This window comes from Ambystoma mexicanum, chromosome 10, assembly GCF_040938575.1.
Source record: "Ambystoma mexicanum isolate Mex_15411 chromosome 10, UKY_AmexF1_1, whole genome shotgun sequence".
Classification (NCBI taxonomy): Eukaryota; Metazoa; Chordata; class Amphibia; order Caudata; family Ambystomatidae; genus Ambystoma; species Ambystoma mexicanum.
This window is the reverse complement of record NC_090932.1, coordinates 799,775,292-799,793,624: the sequence shown is the minus strand read 5'-3', so window position 1 is coordinate 799,793,624 and position 18,333 is coordinate 799,775,292. Positions and strand designations below refer to the sequence as shown.

Genomic DNA, 18,333 nt, shown 5'->3' with positions numbered 1-18,333 from the left:
GTTTTTACAAGTGTGAGAGCATGTGCGCCTGCATACGCGCACACACACACACCCACACAGACAGACACACACATCAAAATGGTTCCTCTACCCCTAAATAAATCCATACCTACTCAAGCAGAATTAAGGCTGTATCAGTGACATTTTAAAACAGTTATCGTTTTGGAATATATGTAACTTAACCACGTGGGCAACTACGAATGGTCTACTGCAATTATTACTCAAAATTGTGGACAGCTTAAGCTGCGGTGTTGTATTCTGCCACAAGGTGGTGCCAGGATCTCAGAAATGGGTCAAAGTTGTGACTATTAATATTAGCAAAAACTCTGAGTGTGAAGCCTGCTATCTGAAAAAGTCAACTATTTTACCGTTCTCCTTTTCGGTTCGGTTTAAGTTGATTGGCTATGTCATTGAAGAAGAATCTCTTGAAAAAGAAAATATATAGGAAAATGTTAGTACTTTAGGACTCATAAAGGTGCATATTTGGAGCAAAACCTTTACTTAGAAATGATGATAAATGTGTCAACATGTATATACATGACATGATAGTGAGTAAATAAAACGTCAGCAGCGTAGGTAGCCAGAGAGCAAGGTGCTAAAACCATGATCTAAGCTGATAGTTTTGGCTTTTCTGTATGCATGGGATACGCATTTTCCAGGCAATGCCATAATGGCACTACCTGGCTATTAAATGTTTAAAAATAGTCAACGGATTTAGTACCTGATCATATTATAGCAATGCTTTCTAGCAAAATCAGCACTTGCGGTCTCCTTTTTTAACACACACCCGTCAATGTCCTTAATACAAAACACCTGGAAACTCGGGGTACTTCCGGTCTGCACTCACCAACACAAGAGCAGAGCCCTTTTGTACTTTCCCTGTCATCCCGAGTAACCAAACCCAACGCACTCTCTTTCAGACAAACTCAGACTGGCCTTTAGGTCAATATGGCAGTGCCGTACCTCAAACGTAAAATGCTAGTGTGGGTCCGTTTATTTGGTCAAAGTGCGCCACTTTGTTGGCCAATGTGGGCCAGTTTGATGAGTTACTTCACAATGCAGCAAGTAGTTTTGACCATTGTTGCTAAATACATTTTCTTTAAGTTGCACAATTTGCATCCCATTTTATCAAAAAACTCCCCCTTGGGTACTATCCAAACAGTCTTTCACAAAAGGAATCAATTGGGGGGGGCGTGGCCTGGAGCGCCGCAATGCGGACCCTCTCCTAATGGCCTCCTTGATGGACCCGCTGCGCTGCTGTTTTGGTGAAGTTCCAGAGTACTAAAGCTGCAATGAAATCCTAACCGTGACGTCAGAAGCCCTGCGGCATCTACCGGGACAAAAACGGAAATTTTTTGGCTCCCGAGAAGTCATGGAACAAGCCTTCGGACCCCACGGGTTCTCCGCCGCCCTCCCCCAAGATGGCGGGCGGAGCTACGGAGCCCGCGTTAGCACTCGGTAGAGTCCTGGTGGCTGGACTGATGAGCCTTGCTGCACCGTCCCCCCCTCCCGGATGATCTGCTAGAAGAGTCGCGGCCCCCACCTTTGAACCCTGCCTGCCTCCGACAGCTCTCCCTGGTGCAGTTGCGGGTGGCGGCCCGCCCGTCCTGGGAGCCCCGTCTCAAGGCGTGGTGACTCTGATACTGAGGGCTTTGGCTCGACCCGCAGCACCGCGACCTGAGGGGTGAAGCTCCCGGCAACACCCAGTATCCTGGTCCGTAGGACACAGCAGCGGAGGAACCAGAGCGCCGGAGCAGTGGTGAGACATAATGTGGAGCTCCTCCGCTCCTCCCTGCTCCTGAAGACGTTAAGCAGCTTTGCCCGCTGCGGGGGACAGAAACGTCCTGTGCTCTACACAGAATGGAACATTTACCTTTCTTCACCAGTCTCGTAGCTCCTCTCTGTCCCCCCCCCCCGCCTTGGGGAGGGGGGGATCAGCTTTGGAACCTACTCCAGCCTGGGCCTCAGGATTCGGGATGATTTAGCACAGTTAACAGATGGGCCCTCACTGCCACCAGGGACTTTTCATCGCATGAAATTAATTAAGCCCAAAAACACCTAATTCAAAGAGGGTCTTCTAGACAGGAGTGTCCCCCCCCCCTCTGCCCCAGCTTCTGTGGCTGCTCCACCCCTCCCCTTCTATTCACTTCCTGCGATACCCCAGCCCACGCATCAACCTCCCCCTCCTCAATCTGGACCAAGGAGGATATATCATTCCCATCCACAACTAGGGGGATCAAGGACCACCTCCCTTCTCCGCCACGCTGGTGGTGATCGCAGTTTACAGAAGCATCCATGCCAACAAGGAACAGAGGCCAAGGCTCTCAGACCCTCACTCTAGCTATCTGTAACAAACTAAACCCAAATAACAGCCTTGCCTACCCCACGCTACCTCGGAAATTACTGCACCACTCATTCTACACCTTGGTAGTTGCTATAGCTAAGCAACTAAAGTCTGGTAGGAACTCGGACATAACCACAATCTTGATGTTGACTGACAAGAGGAAGATACATGACCGAGCTCACCACAAAGGTGGAATGTACCGACCAAAGGGTGACAGAGGCAGAGCAGAGGCTGGGCGAGGTTGAAAATCTCTCCCAGGACCATGCAGCTGCACTGGGGGAAATCCAACACTCGATCAGAACCCTGCAAGATAAGAAGATCTTGAAAACAGGGCCCGACGCAATAACCTTCGGATTCGGGGGATCCCAACCTCAGTCCTGGACAAAGACCTGTTGGAATATGTGGGAGATTTCTTTCAATCATTGATTCCACAGCTGGACAAACCTCAGCTCCTTCTTGATCGCACCCATAGGTTGCGCCCACGTCGGGGGGGTAGAATCAGACTCCCCCCCCCCCCATACGTAATAACTAGGGTGCACCTCTTCACCACAAAGGAAGCCATCTCAGCAATCAGCCGTTCTCGGGATGAATTATCCTTCTAGGGCTCACCCCTCCAGATCTATCAGGACCTCTCTCTCCTCACACTCCAGAAGAGGAAATCCCTTCGACCTCTGACTCTCTTCCTTCAGGACCACCAGATCCGGTATAGATGGCTGTTTCCAACGGCCCTACAGTTCTCTTACAAAGGCACTTCACGTAGAATCAGTCATCTCGAGGATGCCGAAAAGATCATGCACCCAACCTCGCCTGAGGAAGCTGCATCACCGGCTTCAGAAGGCTATCTCCCCGGCGAAACGTAGGTGGACATCTTGGTCGAAGGTGTCGAGGAATAGCAGGAAAAGATGAACCGCAACAGGAATTCTACTCTGCCAGGGGCTGCGGACTCTGAGACTCCTGGGACCTGGTCGTATGTCCCTATGTCCCCTGCCGCACCGCGACCTCGGATAACGAGACTCTGCTCCTCCTCTTCATTGGGGACCTTCTTTCATCCCAAGGAAACTTCACCGATCCTAGAATAGTGAACGAATAGCTACAACTACTGCAGCGGGCTCCTCCCACAGCCCATGCCCATTTCCAAGGTACATTCCACGTATGAGTCCTTGGAATGTCATCAGTTCTTGTTCTTGGCTCCAGCCACATTGGCTGGAGGCACTCATTTGGCCCGGTTGGCCAGGGGTGGTGCCGAACCCATAATGTTGCCCCCCCCCCCAGTTAAAGTTCCGGCCTCCCGTTGGGGACCTGAGTTAAAACCCCAAGAACAGGATGACACACACCTAGCAACTTCTCAAGTTGATAGCTGACTCACATTCACCCCACCCCCCTATTCAGATCCTGCGGTGGCACCAGACTCAACCCGGGAACATCGGACCCTGAAATTTCTCTCCCTCAATGTTAGAAGACTGAACTCTCCCGCCGAATGCAAATCTATTCTAGAGAAGCTTCAGGATGATGACGAGGCCGTAGCTCTACTACAAGAAAATCATCTACTACCAGTGGACTTTGGGCGACTCAGTTCCCAACATTATCCACTTCAACTCTTCGTCTCGGGCGACTCTAAGAAAGGAGGTACAACAATCCTCTCATAAAGGGATTGAACCCCCAGATTCTGGAAACAAAAATATGCCCAGAAAGCCGATTTGTGGCGGTTAAATGTCTGTTGCTGGGACACGTATATACATTGCTTTCCATGATTCGCTGAGTTCTTCCCTCTCCCCTTCGCAGAAGGCAAAATTATAATTGGGGGAGACTTTAATGGAGTTCCAGACCCCACAAGAGACAGATCCCACCCCCCTCCCCTGGGGACTTCACTCTTGCGCTTAGTCCTTTGCGCCTATTTAGATCTCTCGAGGTGTTGGACTTGTGGCGGGTGCTCCACCCCTCTGAAAGGGACTTCTCTTTCTATTCCTATGTTCACCGAACTTTCTCAAGGATTGACCTCCTCCTGACGTCCCCTCAGGTGTTTGCTTACACCAATGACGTATCCATTGGATCAAGGATCCTATCTGACCGAGCCCCGGTAACCCTAGAGATCCGAGCACATGAGCCGACTCCTAACACTCAGTGCAGATGGACCCTGTACGACCCGATACTTAATGAAATGCCTCTAAGGGACATGATTGCGACAGCAATTAAAAACGTCCTCAGAGAAAATCCTATCGAGGATACCTCCCCTGCAAACACTTGGGATGACCTGCAAGCGGTGATTCGGGGAGAACTGATCGCACAGGGAGTGGCATTCCAAAGGAGTGGACAATCCGCTCTGGAAATGGGCATGGGCTGTGGGAGCAGAGTCTCGTTATCCGAGGTCACGGTGGGACAGGGGACATAGGGCCAGACAAGCTCGCCTGATCCTCGAAGAGGAACTCAAACAAGCGGAGGAAACTCAGAAGAAAAAAGACTGGTCCCCTAAAACACAGCAAGCCATCCGCACTGCACGGAAGAACATTGAGGCCCACTACGCGGAACACACGCTATTGGCCAAAGCCGAGCAATTCTACTACGCGAAGAATAACAAAGTAAACAAGTTGCTAGTGGCTAAACTGGCTAAAGCAAAGAGGAGCAAAACCATCATTGGGCTGTGAGATTCACAGGGCGTAGTACAATATGTGGAACCAGAAAAGCAATGGGTGGCGGCAAACCACCTGGCTCAGGTGATGACCGCACCACCACGAGACCGGAATGAACAAAAGAATACCTGCAGGTAGTGGCACTCCCCCAACTACAAGACTAAGCCCAGGATAACCTGGATGCTCCGATCTCAGGTGAGGAGTTTGAGGAGGCCATTAAATCTCTCAAATCCTAAGCCCCTGGTTCTGACAAATACTCCTCCAGATTCTACAAGATCTTTAGGCCCCAACTGATTGTTCCCCTAGTGGCGCTTTTCAACTCTTTTAGGGAAACAGGTTCTGTGACCCCCTCTATGCAAGAATCAATCACCGTCCTCCTACCCAAACCAGGGAAAGCCCCAAGGGAGCCTGCTTCCTACAGACCAATCGCCCTACTGAATATAGATGCCAATATCTATTCCAAGATTCTTGCTAATCGCCTATCACACGTATTGCCCGACCTAAATCACCCCGACCAGGCTGGCTTTATTAAAAATAGGTCTGCAGGTGATAACATTCACAGAGCCCTAGATCTGGTAGACCTTGCCTCCCGAGGCTTTCAGGGACTTCTATTGATGGCCCTGGATGCTACCAAAGCGTTTGATAGAGTTGACTGGTCCTTTATGAGTCTCACCCTAGAAGCCTTCGGGTTTGGACCGGCGTTCCAGGCGATGGTCCTGGCTAACTATAAGTCACCAAAGACCTTCCTTAGGCTTAATGGCTCCCTCTCCGCTCCAATCCACCTAACCTGTGGGACCAGACAGGTTTGCCGGTTATCCCCGCTTCTATTCGCACTAATCATGGAACCTTTTGCCTGGAAAATTAGACTGAATAACCACATCAAGGGCCCCCAGGTTGGTCCTTCCCAACATAAAATCGCCCTATCTGCGGACAATGTCCTACTTACCATTTCGGAGGCCCGCTCCTCATTAAGGCATGCCCTCTCTGAAATAAATAATTTTGGAGGGTCACCAGCTTTTCTATCAACTTCGATAAATCTGTACCTCTGGGGATAGGTTTGTCCCCGGACGAACAGGAAGCTTTGGCCCCGATGTGTCCCATTCAATGGAAAATAAAGTCGATCCCCTACTTAGGGGTCCGAGTGTCCCCAAATCTGAGGGACACATATGTAAACTTTCCCCCGCTCTTCAAAGAACTGGAAGGCGATCTGAAACGCTGGGTGTCCCAAGAAATCTCACTGATGGGACGTATCACTGCCTGTAAAATGAACCTCCGCCTTAGATTTCTATATGCTTGTTCATCTCTCCCCTCCGTGATCTGCAGAGGAAAATGCTCTGATTTATCTGGAGGGGGAAGAAAGCTAAGATTCTCCAAAAAGCAATGCTAGGTAACGCAAGATTGGGCGGACTGGGAGTCCCTGACCCGCAGGCCTATCAGGTGGCAGTGCAGCTGGCGCACATTCGAGCATGGTAGGTAACCACCGACTGTTTTAGATGGGCTAGTACAATCGTGCCTCTCTCTCCCCTTGCGGTTTCTTCCACACATCCCGCCCCTTCAGCGGGGACGATGGGAAGGACTCCTATCAGCCACTAAACTCACCATAAACACTTGGGATTGGGCTCTGAGACATAAGGGAATCCAGAGGGGACTGGGTCACCTATCTCAGGTCTTCCTCAACCCGGCTTTCACACCCAGGGCAAATCCCCAGAACTTCAAGAACTGGATTGCAGGGGGCCTTGAAACTCTGGATCAGAATTTTGTGGGAGGCCTGCCCAGCACCTTTGAACAATATAAGGAATCCTTTCGGCTTCAAGAAAGAGACAGATTCTCCTACATTCAGCTACGTCATTGGTGCTCTCACCCTCAAACTCTTCAGGCAGCTACTCACATCCCATAACTCTCAAAGATCTCCCGGCCCGAGGCAGGATTTCCACCTTATACAAACGCTTTCTGGGAGACTTCCTTGCTTCAAAAACCCTATGTATGGCTCAGTGGGAGGCAGATCTGGGACATGCCAATGAGGACCAGGGCTGGGTGGATATTTGGACCCGAACACATACATCATCCTCCTCTGTCACCAATAGAGAATGTGCCTACAAATCTCTGCTACGCTGGTACTACCCTCCCCTTAGGCTTCACCACATGAACCAGGCACTCGACCCTGCCTGCTGGAGACAGTGTGGTTGCCAGATTCCTTTTTCCACATGTGGTGGGTATGCCCAAGGATCCAACAGTTCTGGAAACTATGCCTAGCCACCGTTGAGCAGATCACCCAGATGGCACTCCCACTGGAGCCTGAGCCTGTTCTTCTGGGGGCCCCAATCCCAGGGATCTATCCACGTTCCGGAAATAAAGCCAAACTGCTGACCCAGTGCCTTCTGACGGGAAAAATAGTAGTCGCCCACTCCTGGAAATTTACAGACAGCCCCCTCATGTCCCAATGGTGGGGGAAAATATTGTACATATTGATTGCAGAGAAAGTAACAGCGGCTAGGGCAGGGCTTCTTCATCGCTTCCAGAACATCTGGGCCCTGTTCTTGGACTATGATTGAAAATTTCCGGCCTTAACTCATAAGCCTTGGAAAGTCGGATGGGCTCTGGGTGATGTGGGCACTCTCCAAGGGGGAGTTGTGGCTGAACTGGATGCAGAGAATACAAGCTACTGAAACGCTGGCCCTGGCTAGCAGCCTTGGAGGGAGGCGGTGGAGGGATTGGGTGGGATTATTATATGATGATCATCATGTTTTGATATATATTGTACCTTTGTCACCCTGTCTTGGTTTAAAATAAACATATTTAAAAAACAAAAGGAATCAATTGCCATTTGGAACTGTAGGCCACTTTTTCATTGGTGCCTGAGACATTTTTATGCCCCAGTTCGACCCTGCTTTCAGAGCTGGCAGCTCACCTAGAGACCATGGAAACGGCAGCGGTGCATGGCACGCATCCTAATAACATAAACATATTTTTTTACTTTGACAGTGCATGGTTTTGTCGCGGTTTATTACGCGGTCACACTCAACTCAGGGAGTTCCTTTCCCCCAATCAAGGTGGCGCACAACAAAGCACTATTAATTTGTTAAAGTTCAATTTCGTAAGGCCTCCAGCCCGTTTCGCACCCAACCCCAACAAATACCCAGTGCCACAATGGACTAGGAACCAGGCCGGTGTGTAGTAAGCATATATATTTATTAATTTACTTAAAGTAAATTTGACAAACAGACTAATATCAGCCACCAATGCTGTGACAACACATGAACAAAAATTACTTCCATAATGGCACCAATGCAGGGATAATACTAAGATATGCAGTCACAATTTCCCACAGCTTTCTTTTCAAATCATTCACCAATACAGAAAAAGAACAATTCAAAGCACACATTGATTGCCTATTTGGTTATAATATAATATGTTTTCTCCCAGCAACCCCCACCCTCCAAACCTCAATTAGACTTGACCACTCTGAATTGTAGGCCAGTGGCAGAGAGTGGGAAGACAATGGCAACATTGTTTTGGGTTCTGATAGAAAAATGCTTGGAAAAAGGGATTCAAGGGGAAAAATCGTTTTGCACTTCTTACTACAGATGCAATCTGAGGGAAAGAAAAGCAATGGGAAAATTCGGAAATATAAGGCTTCACACTTCTGGTTTAAATTGCAGGGGATCAATGGGAAATTTCGTTTTTGCACCCTGCACACTCACTTGGAAACAGGGTTTTGGGGATTAATTCTTTTGGATTCAGAACCCCCCCTTCTGTACCAGAGTCAGGGTTTTCTTACAAATAGTCAATCAAATCTTTATGGCTATACCGGCTCAAAACACACTCGGAGGAGCTTGTTAGATTTGCATGCTAACAAAACACATCCCGTGATTTCTATAGGGGAATTAATTGATTTACTTTAATTGATTAATTAAATATGCCATGGATCTACACAGACAAACAGTATTTTGCTATGGGGAAATATCTAGAACAATACTTGAGAAGTGCAGGACCTACTCGATCTATGACTTTGGTATAGTTTTACTTACAGGAGAGGCCTTGAAGTGGGCATCATGGAACAGCAGGGCACCTCTGGGACAGCATGGGTGTCCGTCAAGGATAGTACTCTCTGGCTCCTCAAAGGAGTCCCATCAGCTTCTATGTCTCCTTGTCCCTGTCTCCAATGCAAGATTTGGGGACTCTCTGCTTGGGTGCTTCTCGCAAGAGTTCAGCAGCCGGTTACCTCCCGGAATAAGTGAAAAAACTCAGTTCTGATGCAAACTGGTTTACTTATAGGGCAAATTACATCACAAACTTGTCATGATTCCTGCAGAAGGGATTGGTTGTTTTTCTCTACCCACCTCCCACCTGTGTGCTAATAGGACAAGGAGATGAGTGGTGTGAGTTAGGAAAGCCTGGGGAGGAGAAAGCTTTGTCATGCCAAACTGACATGTGAGTTTGGCATGTTTAAACTCTGAAAATCTATCAACATGGCAAGTACCCTCATTTTTCAAATTTGTACATGTATGGATATATTTTAAGTACTACATTATAAGCCAAATCAGATGATGCTAATATGAAGTTGGCACACCTTTCCTATGCAGAGACACAGGTTTTCTTCATTTACTCAGGAGCCGCATCGGTGAAAAATATGACATTTCATAGTTCCCATGTTAATTTTGTCCACCCTAACGCCAACTTCCACATCTCTCAGATTCATGGGAAGGCCCGAATCAAATTTTCCTTAATAACTTCTGTTATGTTTATCACACAAAAATCGCTTTGGCATGGTTCAAAGGGGGTTACTGTCACCTTTAATAAAAGTCTGGAAGGAGCATTGTGGCATATACGCTGCCCTTTTTATGCAATACAATGTATTTTTCTATTAACTAAACTCCAATTTCACATGCCTCACTCACTCGGGCCCCACCTTTTTTCTCTTAAGTTGCATTTCCCCATAAGCATGTGACCAGCCAGATGCTGGCTCATGTTTATCTTAGCCTATCCCTTCTTGGCCTTGTAATGGTCCTGGTTGCAGCTTTAATGCACATTTTATGGGAGTTGTACCTCAAGGTCACTTTTGCTGCAAAGACAGGCATGACATTATCTATTTCCACAGTGGTTTCCATCAAGTGCAGTGCATTTCTTTGTATTTTTAAGCAATGGACCTGATTGATTGTTGATAATCAGACCTTCCTCTCCGGGACAAGCAGAGGAAAGGTCTTTGAGCTTAAAGTTTCATTTCAGTAGAAATTCCCTGCTGCATGTAGAATTCTGCAAGAAATGGATTTGAACTCACACAATGAATTTTACATGACATTTTATAAGGCATCCAGGCCTTATATCCATGTTTAATGTATTTCTTTAATCTCACCGTTGCCAAAGAGATACATATCACTTCTGGATTGCCCATATATAGGTCAGTTATATGACAAAACCATGTTCACCTTGAAACCAAGGAGGCACTTCTCTTTGCATACTGTCATTTAGGATGAGGAAAAGGAAGTTGTTTTATTTCGTACACATGCAAGAAGCTTGGTTTCACTTGGGATTTCGGGATCACAATCTGGTATTACATTGAAGATATTGTACACGCTGCTATCTGTCTCTTTAATTAAAAAGTGTAGCTTTCCATGGATTTAGTAAAACAGCATTGTCAGCAACATGTCTTTCCTTTCCTGGCTGAAATGCACTGTGCATATCTTCGCACTTTTGAGATTTAACCCACTTTCTTTCCTTTGATATTTAGGCCTGTTTTTGGTTCAATAGGCCTCATGTCTGACATCACCATTTCTGTGCGGGCTTCAGACTTCAATAGGACTCCACAAATCACTCTGGCCTCTTTATTTCTGGCATTCAGGGGCTATATTCTACCCCACACCTTTAAGAGAAATTTAGTGCAGGGAACAGATGCATGAACACGCAGGAACACATATGGTGTTCGTTTATGAAGTAGCTGATGGCACACTTGGTTAAGATGATTTCTTATTTTTTTAATGAATTTATTTAAAAAAAATCTTTTACTTATATTTCATGCATAGATACATGCATATTAAATGCATGCAATGAGGAAGTTCCATTTAAGATCATCTATATCACACTAATTCATTATTATAAAATATTTAAAAGTTTTAGTTTGCCAAGAAATCTAAGTACAGATAAAATGATAGAAACCTGTTTTTCATACAGAATATGATGCCATACATTTTCAACATCAATAAAATCCATCATATGAACCAGTTGTTTAAAGTACATCATTCGTAATTGAAGAAGGGCAGGGCTGTTCATGACTAGATGCTTTAAATTCTCGATTTCAGTCATACAATTACAAAAGCTGCAAAAGGTTAACTCTTTAGGAAGTTGATTACGAACACAAAATATTCCTTTGATAGGCAATATATCACTTCTTAACCTCATAAGGTTATTATGTCATTGGGCGTTTGTAAACTTCACAAGGTAAGGCACCAAAGTTCCACCGTTTTTTGTGCTCTTCCTTCAAATGAGCATATGGAATATACTTTCAGGGAGTCAATCCAATGTTTACGGGTAACAGCCAGTTTCACCCTGCATGGGTTCTGTATCAGCATTTCACGTGAAACCTCCAAATCCCATAATACATTCATATCCATAATAAATTCAGACATCTTATTACAAATGCCTTAACCGGATTACCTTTAAATTCTAAGGCTATCGCAGGAAAATTGGTAAAAAGGGAGTCCTCAGGAGGCTCCCGGAATTTACGAAAGAAAAACAATTGCTTCCATACAGCCTTTGCTCTCAATTTGCATGGTCTCGACACCTTAGATGAATTTTGGCTCTACCTTGCCTACATACAATTTGATTTGTGGCATTAAAGAAAACCTTCCAAATGTTCTATTTACTTTGCCCATTTGGGTTGCTAACATTGGGGCTTTACGATTTAAATGATCCATAATGTGAGATTTATTAGGTTGTGCAGTTATTGGGAAGCCCAAATAGAATATGTTACCTATAATTTCGAATTTTATGTTGTCTATAGACCAAGAAAACATTATGCTCTTTTTCATATTAGATTATCGTAACATTTTCGTCATTATAGGATTGATTTTAAGATGATTATCATTCATAAAAATGCAGAAAAATCAATTAAAACTTTGTAATCTAATTTGTGTACATTAGAATAAAAGGAAATCATCCGCATATGTCATCCAGATACTTTTTTTTTATTATTTTTTTTTTACTCCACTCTCAAAATCGTCTTAATCTGTATGTGTCAGTATGTCAGAGTATTTTACTATGCCAAGAGCTGGTTTACAAATTTAACCATTCCATTGCCTACTTTAGAGTAATATTGCATTTTTTTTAAAGCCCAGAGCTAGATCAAAGGAGTCTGGAGTGGAGTGGCTGGGTGTTTTGGGCATAAAGGGGCAAGTAGTGGGAAATAATAGCCAGATGGACTAGCATGGCAGTGACTGGCCATTGACTAGGTAAAACATACAACACACTGCTCTGCCCTAGATTCACTTGTCAATAGTGTTGGCCTGTAGACAGTGGTTACAGTGCCACCTAGCAGTCAGAAGTAAAATTGCAAATGGATAGCTAACCCTGTAACTTAAGTGCGTGCTGCTAGATGTGTACTAAACCTGCTGATCACAGGTTTGAATCCTAGCCAGGACCGCTCAGCATTTACACAAAGTGCTCATTGCAAGTTTGGCGGTAATTTGGCTGTAAATCTGTCAATTTACTGGCAAAATTGATTACCTATCACTCGGTCCCATGGATATACCATTGGATCACAAGTGGTAGCAAATCAGTGTTAATCTCACTTTTTGGAGGTCCTAAGACTCCATGGGGATTCTGGCTATATTGCCATCTGTGGTAAGTCTGTTGTGGTAATTGTGGCAATTTTTGGCCTCAAAGTGGAGGATTTACGACCAGCCTGATGTTGGAGTTAAATCCTTCACTTTAAGGTCAAATGGAATTCAGCATTGCAGTAAAAATGGCAGCAATTCCATAACTGACAAACAATGTGGTGGTAACAGAATAAATGCCACTTTGTTTACTGCACCGTGAAACTCGTCATGAGGCCCAACACGTGCTAAAGTTAGGAGTAAAAGGACATTTTAGGGAGTACAAATATAATTTTTATTCCCAATGAAGGTATTTTTTAAATGCAGAAACAATATCCTTTCTCTCTAAATCTGATATAATTTTACAATGCATATTTAATTACACCCTGCCAGTAATACAGATTAAAAGATGAATGCCTAAATTAAGGTCCTTCTGAGCAGGCAGTAATAATAGTCACTGTTTTTATTTATTTGTAATGTATAAGGCACTGCGCGCGAATGCTGGGCTTTGTTGCATCCAAGTGATTATGTTCAGCTGGTACCACTTATCCCGCCATACCCGTGGAGCTGATCGGGTGGAAGCAGGGGAGAAGTCTCTTTCTGGTGACTTTTTTCCAATTTTTGTTTTGGAAGTGTTTTTATTTTGTTTGGGTGGGGGCTGTTTTTAAGGAGTAAATATGGTAATATTTCACTTAGCTGTAGGGCTGAGGAGACCTGTTACTTTCAGCTGAATGGCAAAACCTGTTAAAAGCGCTACATAGAAAAAGTTATAATTCCTGCTCTAAGGTGGGGGTTTTGCTAAGTAAATGTGTGCTGTACACTGTACTACACGTGCCCATGGTTGCATTCCCTTTTAATACAGCACCGGGCATGGAGATGAGCTCAAAGTTGGTAGGGACTCGACACTGACGCAACACAGTGAATCAGAAGTTCGAGAATTCAAGCTTCTCTTGCAGAACTGAAGGTCTCAAGTTAGAGTAAAGGTTTGTCATTTGATAGGTTTTTTTTTCCTGCCATTCACCTCTTAGCTGCAGAAGTGGGCGGATCTTCCAATGATTCCTTACGGGAATTCAGGAAGAACATACTCAACCTTAGCGCGCAATGGGATTTAACGTTCCTCTTATCATTCTTGCAAATACTGATGTGTGCACAGTCGCAGTCCAGAAGTACCAGTTTCCTGTGTGCAAGAATGTTTCTAGGTGATAAAACAAAGCTTACCAATTTAACTAGAGGGGAGAAGCCATGTGTTGGTAACCTGCTTGATGCGCCACCAGTGCAGATATAGCAGGAGATACGCTGGTCTGGAAGAGATGGGTTTATGTCTGGCAGTGGGTACAAGTATAGTGGCACACATAGAGCTCTCTGGTGTGCTGGTTGGGTGGTGGGAGTGCTAGCTGGTGCTGAGGTGCAGTGTGTATGGGGATCAGTGCATGTAGTGAAAGATTCCTGGTGGGAAAGATTAGTAAGTTATTGGGGATGAGTTTGTGAGTGATGGTATTTGTCAGACTTGGGTGTCCTTGCTCTCCTTGGGGTTCATCTTATGATAATAATGGAGATGGTGGAAAATTGGGTCTGTTAAGATTAATATATATTGCAAAATCTATTGAAAAAAAGGAAAAATTCACCTTATCCGTGACCTCTTTGCATTGTGTGCTGTGTTCTATGTTTGTAAAATCATGTGTTTTTTTTTCATTAGAGATGCTGCCTGCTAAGGGATTTCAGGGTGAAGGATTCCCAAGGGAAGGACGATAAGAGTAAAGAACTTGCTGAGCCTCTCTCACCCTCAATCCTGAAATGCTTGCACTTGAACAGAAAGAGCAGATTCAGCGCATGGACAATGCATGTATTCTGGAGGACCACAATAATGGAAGCACGTGCCATGCGCATGTCCCCCAACCACTTGTAAATTGAAATGCGGGTTAACATGTGTGTATTGTTTGTAACGAGAATGTTCAATTTATACACTAAATTGCGATTTCTTATTCAAGGCACTGTAAAATATAAATTGGACTGTTTGTGGCAAATGCAATGTTCAGGGAGCGGCAAGGCTTCAGCAAGCAGGTCTTGCTCATTCTTGCCTTGATCCCCTGGAAACAGCAGAAGAATGGGGCATTGGATTATTCTTAAAGTTGCTGATGTGCTCATTAATATCTGCATCATGATCATGTGAAGCCAATTAGCGATCATGTACATATTAGAACGGACTTGCGCACTTTCACATGCACTTTGCGTCTCTGAAACACTAGTAAAGCCATAGGTGTGAGATCGTTGGACTGCAGGTGTAGCTGAAGCAGTCTGCTAGTTTTATAGAGCCCATTGGGGCAGGTGGAGCATTAGTGAGTTTGACCATTGCTCTTCTGCAAAGAGTGACAGAAGTAACGCAGCAGGGATGGTGGAGCCTGCAGGAGTAAGATGTTGCATAGATGTATGCAAGAGCTGCGGCACATTGCTATGCAGTGGGACCAGGCGCTGAGTACTGACATCTCAGGGGGACTGCATAATTCACCCATCAGTTGCAACGTCTTTATTCAAAGTGTGCTGTCGGGGTGTTTTCTGAAAGCTCATAATGCCGGTGAGAACACGTAAGGAAGGCAGAGAGCCAGGGCTTGCACACGCAGACACAGCACTCCCATGTCTGTTTTTAGAACTGCAGTCTGGTTCCAGTCACTCAGCGCATGGGGACTACAATAAACAGCCCTGAAGGCATTATGGGCTTTGCTTGTAATGGCCATAAATACGCTTCCCACTCAGGAAAATAAACGGGTCTATTATACTTAGATGAATACCATGGCACTGCTGCTCATTTAAAGCAATGAGAAGTCCCCTGAAACTCAGAATGCTTTTGACCAATTCATCAACATTATTTTCACAAATATCTTCCCATCTGGGAAATGCAGGATTTTTGAAGAAATCAAAGCCATAATGAGAACATGGGGATTCAATACTACCGCTAACATCCCATTGCTTAACAACTACTGTTTAAATAAGAGAGTATGTTTGTAGGGACCCATGCTAAATCTCCTTCCCCCTGCCAAGAAACTGTGGAAACTTGCTAATGAACCATTCTCTATATCAACAGCTTTTGTTAGATACGCCAGGATCAAGGACAGAAAGACCTCCGATAAAATGGGGTGTTCAGTGTCCAGTGGGGACCCATGTGTGATAGAAATCCAGATAGACCGTGTACCCTCCAACCAACCCTCTGCCCCCATCTGAGTGCCTTTGCCACTTCCTCTCTCTGATCACACCAAATAGAGCTCAGCCAATGGATGTGTGAGTGGCGGACATTGCTGATGGCGAGGTGTTGGCAGAATTGTTGAACAGAGTGCTTTGGTAGCTACAACAAAAAATACACTGTTGCTGACATTTGGTTTCCATCACTTAGACCAATGTAGGACATGTGGTCACATGGCACAAGTCAATACGTCATCACCAGCAAAGCTTCATAATGCAGAGCATGCTGCAGAAGGGATTTGACAGCAGGACGTCAAACACAAAGCCCCAAACGCTGCAGGCCTTTTGACCTGTGCAGATGACATTGAGGTACATATAAAACTGTCAATTTTCTAGTTCCTCCTACCGCTTTGTTTGTGTTGAGCAGCTGTGGCTGCCTGTCTGCATTATTGGCATTACAAAACAAAATGGTATGTGTTAATTATTGCATCCCACTTCCATTTCTTCTGTTGTCCAAATGCAATGATTCACTACAGCAGCATCACCCGCGTGCTAGGACTGCCTGCAGAGCTGTACAGTTGTATTTTCTTTCCATTGTATTGTTTACTATTGGGGCTTGTAAATAATGGAATTATTTTTGTAAGACAGTGAATATGTAAATAAAGTAAAGATTTTTTGTTAATAGTTTGTTTTTAGTTTTTTAGGGAGATAACTTCTGAGAATGATGTGTGCGGAGTATAAAACACTGTAACATTAATATGCAAAATGTCAGTGAATTAAGCAGTCCTGACTGAAATGAGAACTGGCAATGTTAATACATTTTCAGGAAAAACATCTTTAGCCAGATCACATTTACCCACTGTTTGAATTCTGCGATCCCCAGCAGGAAAGGTTGCTGTGCATATGTGGACAATTCACACGTGTGTGGTGTCCCTGCAGTGATCACCATTGCAAAATAGTAAAGAATAGTGCAGCTCGAATCAATCGGCCATACTTATTGGCCCTGATCCATGGAATTATTTGCGTGTGAAACAGGGATTTGCGTGCCATTCTGCCAGCAAATCGCAGTTTGATGAATGGGGATTTGCTGGCAGAATAGCACGCAAATCCCTGTTTTACACGCAAATAATTCCATGAATCAGGGCTATTGTGTGAATGTTTTTACATGCAAGCCCACTCATGCAGTGTCCTTTACCTTACAAAATCTCAAATAATTCTGCACAAGCCTTTTATGCTTACATGCTTCCAGAAAGTGATGCTGTGTGCACAACGGTAGGCACACGCTGGTGATATTTGTTGCATGCATGAGCAAATGCATAGACTGGGCTGCTTTGTGGAGTAGTAATGTTGGCATTCGGGAATCAGTTAAAAGATTTCAGTGATTCTACAGAAATGATTCCTAATTAATTGTATAGCATGTCTGTGTGTGTGCTTCATTTTGAAAGGTAAGGGGTTGGACTTTTGGAAATCATAAGGGAGGGATTGGGTAGCTCATACAGTATTGAAATGAGGGAAAGTGCAGGATATTTAAAAATTTGAGGAAGGTGGTATGACATTTGAAAGAACAAGAGACGACATCAGGTGGAAGGAAAGCGTTTTTTGGGTATATGTGTATCTTCGTGATCATTGTCCAGAAATAAGGAACCATGTGCCAATTCAGTTTGCCCTTTAATCCTTTGTTTGAAGGACAGCATGTGAAAAAGGGCGGATGGCCATATTAAGCATTGTGACTGTAACCAGTATGTGATGGTGGAACTAGATTTAGCAAAAAGGTGGTAATGAGGAAGGAAAGTAGTGCAAAGACTTCAAAATACATAGATGTAATGTCAACCCCTATCTGTCCCCATTCTGGCATGTTGTCAACTTAACTTAAAGTGATTGCACCTTCTCTACAAGTGGTGGGAGTGGTGGCTCCTGCCATTTTTGAAGTTAAATAGCAGTTGTGCTAATATTGTTGCAAGCATGTGCTCTCTCCTGGATTGCAGATAGAAAATCAGTAAGAATAGGTCTAGCTATGCAAGGGTACATTTTCAACTTAAAACGTCCTAAATCTGCAGAAAATGCAGTTTCGGACCGTTTCGCCCAGTACGACTCATTTGCGAAGCGCGGGCCCTTTCGGGAACACATCATCACACTGAGCGTGTGCGCACGTTCACGTGACGCTGTCTGTAATGATGTCAGACATCCGCAAATGTCGGCGGACAGGAAACGTGGCTCAAAAGTTGCAGAAAGTTCATAAAAGTGTTAAAAATGTTGCTAGGAGTTGGGGAATGGCACAGTTTTTACTTAACTTTCTGGATTGGCTGAAAATGCTGGTATATTGGGGTAAGTATGATAACACGAAGTTGTAGCACATTAGGGTGCACTGGTGAAAACCTGT

At 44.8% G+C, this 18,333-nt stretch overlaps 1 protein-coding gene across 1 annotated transcript in view; it reads left to right on the top strand.

Annotated features, from left to right (window-relative positions):
* Positions 1-16,635, top strand: part of LOC138491761 (NACHT, LRR and PYD domains-containing protein 1a allele 5-like) — a 421,673-nt gene extending 405,038 nt beyond the window's left edge. Inside the window, exon 16 of the mRNA XM_069618461.1 lies at positions 14,476-16,635. Coding sequence (XP_069474562.1) covers positions 14,476-14,531 — 56 coding nt within the window. The 3' untranslated portion in view covers positions 14,532-16,635. The remainder of the gene's footprint in view (positions 1-14,475) is intronic.
* The last annotated feature ends 1,698 nt before the right edge of the window (positions 16,636-18,333 follow it).